The sequence below is a fragment of the Cyprinodon tularosa genome, unplaced genomic scaffold, assembly GCF_016077235.1.
Source record: "Cyprinodon tularosa strain WSP-4 unplaced genomic scaffold, ASM1607723v1 ctg120, whole genome shotgun sequence".
NCBI lineage: Eukaryota > Metazoa > Chordata > Actinopteri > Cyprinodontiformes > Cyprinodontidae > Cyprinodon > Cyprinodon tularosa.
Genome location: NW_024038004.1, coordinates 2,034,543 through 2,040,240, shown reverse-complemented (window position 1 = coordinate 2,040,240; position 5,698 = coordinate 2,034,543). Strand labels below are relative to the sequence as shown.

Genomic DNA, 5,698 nt, shown 5'->3' with positions numbered 1-5,698 from the left:
TGTCTTGTTTTCTTTGCAACGAGAGCCGATTTCTTTGAATTGCTCTAGAAGTATTTGTTTGCCCATGTTCAATTTTTCCCTGAGTTGCAATGACATTTGGCACAGGAGGACGATTCACAAACAGATGACACAACCTAACTGTTCGCCCTGCGGTATTTAACCTTGGAAGAATATTTAACAATGAATCAAAAGGAATCCAGGTTTCGTTGCAGCAAGGGTGTACCTTTGTGATGAAAGTTGGTGGGGACACTCTTAGGGCGCTGGCTGATGGACCTACAGTTACTCCACACAAATGCTTTGGGTTTGTATTTTCCAAAAATTAGCTCAAAGATATTTATTGAATTAATTGCTTTCCTATTGTTGGGAACACAAAAGACAAATAATACACTGATATTTATATTTATAAATGGACAATGTATATAAAAAAGAATGAATAACAGCCGATTCTGATGCAAACAGCAATATATCATGCCTCCCTAGTATGCACAAAATTACAGTTTCATTCATCCATCCAGAAAAATGTGGATTTATTGATGAATATTTTTCCTTTCAGCTACATTAGGGATTATCCTCCTTCAAAAGCAGCAAAATCAAATTTAGAAATTTCTCCCATATATTGCCAAAGTCTATGTATTGAAATTATTGGTGGGGACATGTCCACACCAGTCCTTCAGAAAGTTATGCCTTTATTATTATTTTTTCGTGGGGGGGGGGGGGGACTTTCTAAAAAAATTTAAACCAATAATATCTTAGACGTTAATAGTGAAACAATTTTTGGTGTCTCATCAATTAATTCCTTTTAACGGTGACCCACTTTAACTGTATTCATGGTGTCAACCTATTATTTTGCTCATGATCTTTTAAAGAGTTCCTAAAGCTTTACACTAACCAGGTCCCAAGGCCATTGTAAGAGAAACAGACCCACAGCATCACAGGTCCTCTACTATACTTGGCAGTAGGCAAGTTGGCCTATTTTTTTAAAAACCAATCGTTGCAGGTGTTAAAAGATATTTTATTTAAGACAAGTATTCTGTATGAAATATTTCTCTGTGTTCTGATGTTATTATCCCAGGCATTCATCTCATATTTATTTGTAGTTAGCTTGAAATTGTAGCAGAAATATATATTTAAGTTTTTAATTAAATAATTGTTATTTTACTTAGTGACTTTTGTACCGAGTTTTCGGGATATCAGCACTGTTTCCCACTCTCATTTGATAGTAGGTGGATTTATTGCAACACCATCGTGTTCTATTTTCTTCTAATAGCATGTTTTGTGAATACCAATCAAATTCCACGCTGCTTCTGTGTCAACCAATCAGCTCCTCGAGTTGTGAAATAGGCTCCGCCCTTTGACACAATACTAAAGTGACCCGCAGTCGCCCAGGGGATGCAGAGAACCGCTGAGAGGAGGTGAGAGGTGTCAGGCTGAGCAGGACCTAAAACATCTGCAAAAATGGTTGAAGCTTTCTGCGCAACTTGGAAACTGGTGGATAGTCAGAACTTTGATGAATACATGAAGGCACTAGGTAGGAATTTGCATTTATTTTCTCCATTGTTTATCATTTTTTTAATTAATGAGATCAAGATTATGTCAAGCATTATGTTATTGTATAAACACACAACATCTCCTTTTTGGCAGGGGTTGGCTTTGCCACAAGAAAAGTGGGCAATGTCACCAAACCAACAGTAGTGATCAGCCAGGATGGGGATAAAGTGGTGGTGAAAACTCAGAGCACATTTAAAAATACAGAAATTTCTGTCAAACTGGGAGAGGAGTTTGATGAGACCACACCTGATGACCGACACGTAAAGGTAAGAAACACAAAACATTTTTTTTTTTTTTTTATGTGTGTTGCTGTTTGGCTGCTGATGTGTTTGATTTTCTCTCTTTCAGTCCACTCTCACCATGGAGGGAAACAAATTAGTGCATCGGCAGAAGTGGGATGGGAAAGAGACCAGTCTTGTTAGAGAAATCAAGGATGGAAAGATGGTGATGGTGAGTTTAACTGACAGTAAATGAACTAATCAGCCCCTCTGCTGGGCATTGATTCTGTTCCCAACTTGGTTTAAAAAAATTGAAACAAGAAGGAGATTTTAACAATATTTTTGGGAAATATAAGAATTAATATTTTGGATGTTTATTCTGAAGTTATTGCACCTAATCCAACTGTGTCTCCAGAAACATAAGAAAAAAAATTTAGTTTAGTAAATGCAGTTGTTTGTGCTTGATGCCAAACTGGCATAGAAAATACCTTTTTTTTATCTCATAAACAGAATCAAGGTTACATAAACCTAAAGCTGAGAGTCCATAGTTGAGATTAGTTAACTCCGGCTTTAACTTGGTGCTGCTAGTAGACCAATTTACCAGGGGAGGGGATGGCAATGTTTTTTTTCATGGGGGAGTCAGAACAAAGGAATGAACCAAAAAAGAAAACAGTGCAACAGAGCGTTATTTGGTATATTAAGTGACCCACGATGCCAAGGTTGATGACTCCTTATCTAGCGGATGAAAACTGTGACCTTATCTTATTACAGCTGAACTATAAACTGACCCAATTTCATTTCTAAATAGCTTTTAAAATAAAATGTAAAGCTATAAAGATTAAATTGGTCTAAGCGACCTATCGTTATAGTTTGTGTCAATGCTTATTATCACAGGAAATTGATTTATTATCATGTATTTTGTACAGGGGCCATAACAAGGACCAGGACCAGTTCTACAGGGAAGCCAGCCCCTGTTAACCCCCATCTAGAGCCACCATGGTTAAACTAGATTAAATATTTCTAGGTTTTAAACTACAAATCATAGAACCCAATTCCAGAACAAATAAAATTATGTTATAGCCCTTCAACCTACCTCATCTAAAATCAGATATCAACTTCATCAGTGATTTTATGATGATGTGAGGCCATCTTGAAAACTACTTATGCATGAAGCAGTGAATCCAAGCCAGTCCAGTTTTTTCTGTTTCTTAGAAAGAAGTTAAAGATATTTATGACTTGAATAAAAAGAACATAGACTTATTTTACCTCTACATAACTAATTGCTTCATCTCTTCTCTTTTTCTAGACATTGACTTTTGAGGGAGTCACAGCAGTCCGAACATATGAGAAGGCCTAACGCCGAGGAAGGAGTACTCCATTCATCCGAACACTGTAAACTATCAACAAAGGGCTTCTACTTGCAACAAGAAATAAGAAATAATTGTTCAGGGTTTTTTTTTACATTCCAAACATTGGTTTGCACTTCTTTTTATTACATAAAGGTAATGGAGGGTTTTTTGTGGTCTTGATGAAGTTCTCATGGTAAGAGGATCACTATTCTTATAAAAAAAAAAAGACAAAGTGGGACAGGTTGCCAACTTCACTTAAACAGTTTTACCTTGATAGTTTGTGCCACTTATTTAGTTTCAACAACATGGCCTTCAAAGCAGATGAGTTATTTCCTCACATGGGGGTAAAATGTAGGAAGTGATCGGTAGTATGCAGCAACCAGTTGGGGAGGGGGATATATCTATTACATTCTCTGATATCTCATTAAAGAGACACTATCTAAAGTTAGGATGGAAAATTCATAGGTTTTGTATCAAGTTTCAAACCTGATCCCGGTGATACACCAAAGCTCATTCTTTTGTAACATCCTCTGTAAGAAACACGGATGATGGGTTTTGTCCCAAACTGTTTCTGTCTAATGTGTTAAAAGTGAAAATATGAAATAAATTGCTAAACTTTGCTAATCTCTCAGACCCTCTATTTGCTTTCTACAACTCCTCCATTCAACATGGTTACTTCTTTATCTCCATGCCTTTATTTGCAACTCTGTGTGCAGCCACAGAGAAATGCTGGTCTGAGTCGTGGGAACAGAGCCGCCCCTGTGTCCCGGCCTGCTCCAGGTGACAGCTGGAGGGTTGCAGTCCGGGCCAGAGCTGACTGTGAAGCGGCCGCAGCGACTCTGACCGCTGAACTCACTGAGGGGAATGTCCCATAGTAACCTCCAGATGGTCTGAGACGGAGAGGAGCTTGGAGGGTGTTGGGGGGTGCTGATGTCACCCGCCTTAGGATAATCCGGTTTAAGTTGTGGTGTCATGACGTAGAGGCATCATTCGATGGTACGTGGGCCAACCCTGAAAAGGCTTTTAGGGATGCGGACAATTCACCCTTTTTTAGATTTCAGCAGTGTTTAAAGCAGGATTTAAAGACCATCCGTTTACTTTTATCCAGCTGAAATCCCTTTATAGTATAATTTAGTTTTAGTATAATTTAAAAGACAGAGTAAGATTGTGACTTATTTTATACTCTTGCCATCTTTCTGGAAGTGACAAACTTTTCCATTTACAGATACTTGCAAAAAAGGGTGGTTATCATTTCTTTTTTTTTTTTTTTTTTACAGTTGGATGTAATCATAGCATTCTTTACATGAGAGAGACAAGAGTGTCTCCTTTGTGAGGAATCGGTGTCCCTGGTGGAAACTGACCTGCGCTAACCCTGATCTCTCCTCATAAGGGAGCATAATGACCTGCCATTGTTTTGTTGTGGAGGCATCTCACCTCTAACACATAAGATCATGAATTATCAATCGGAATGATAAGATAAAATCTGTAATCAGTTTTTACCTTTATGATGTAACCTAGTTACTAATTGTTGAAGAACAGAAAGGTCAGCTCCTACCATCTACAGCAGTTTGATTTGATGAATGGTTTTAAAACACATTTGGATCATGGCTTCACCACTCTTGATTCAAACGTTTTTTTTTTTTTACGTTTTTTTTTCCGCTTGCAAAAACCTGTTGGTATTAGGTGTTGGCATATATAATACACTAACATGAGCATGATTATTTTGCATTTTTCTGCAGAGAGGAAATAATATATGATTTTTTTTTTTACTTTTCACAAAAAACTTTTCAGACCCACTTTGCAGCAATTGCTGGTACAAGTCTACTGCAGCTTTTCATATCCCCTGGAGATTGCTACAAGCCTAACAGCTATCAGAATAAAATACATGTTCATCCGTGAACATGCATTTTCAGGTATTGCTACAGATTCTGTTTTATTTATTTAAGTCTGGATTTTTTATCGGATGATTTTAACACATCTAAAATGCACCTGAATGAGACTGTAAATTATAGAGCAACTCCTTGCTCCTTGTGCAAATTATTTTAAAAACAAATATGCTGTAGGTTTCAGAATATATACTTCATTACATATAGGCGTCACATAAGCTACGCATTCTAGTACCTGCTAGTAATGTAAAATATTCAAATAAAGATTCTCTTTTTTTTTATTTGCTATATTTACCAAGTTGATCAAACATAATATATCAGAACGGTTAGATTTATGCATAAAAGTAATTACTGTTTATCAAAGGATATATTAAGAATGAAAAAATGTTAGTACTAGTAATACGATTAGGAGGTAAATTTCCAAGCCCTTTATTTTCTAAATGTTTCTCTGAAAACTCTTCCTTTTTAAGAACTTGAGAACCATCTGCTTCATCCCTCCCAGTAATTCACAGAAACAAGTCTGACACCCTAACTCATCAAAATTTTGGGTTAAGAAAGGGAGTGTGTTCGTGGTTGTAAAGTGGCAATAAAAATGCTTCTACTTTGAGAAAGGTATTGCTAATAGACTATAGGACACATCAGCTAGAATACTTTATTTATTTTGGGTAGTTTTTGCTCATCATATGTTGTGGCCACC

At 36.9% G+C, this 5,698-nt stretch overlaps 1 protein-coding gene across 1 annotated transcript; it reads left to right on the top strand.

Annotated features, from left to right (window-relative positions):
- The first annotated feature begins 1,366 nt into the window (after window positions 1-1,366).
- Window positions 1,367-3,737, top strand: LOC119775393 (fatty acid-binding protein, brain-like). The gene is made up of 4 exons (XM_038273364.1): window positions 1,367-1,528; window positions 1,642-1,814; window positions 1,897-1,998; window positions 3,073-3,737. The coding sequence occupies exons 1-4, from the start codon at window positions 1,456-1,458 to the stop codon at window positions 3,121-3,123; spliced, it is 399 nt and encodes a 132-aa protein (XP_038129292.1). The 5' UTR covers window positions 1,367-1,455; the 3' UTR covers window positions 3,124-3,737.
- The last annotated feature ends 1,961 nt before the right edge of the window (window positions 3,738-5,698 follow it).

What these genes read in the sequence shown, in the direction of transcription:
- LOC119775393 (XM_038273364.1), top strand. Translation starts at nt 1,456, where the DNA reads ATGGTTGAAGCTTTCTGCGCAACTTGGAAACTGGTGGATAGTCAGAAC. An exon ending in TGAATACATGAAGGCACTAG is followed by an intron (nt 1,529 to 1,641) that starts GTAGGAATTTGC and finishes CCTTTTTGGCAG; the next exon opens with GGGTTGGCTTTGCCACAAGA. An exon ending in CTGATGACCGACACGTAAAG is followed by an intron (nt 1,815 to 1,896) that starts GTAAGAAACACA and finishes TCTCTCTTTCAG; the next exon opens with TCCACTCTCACCATGGAGGG.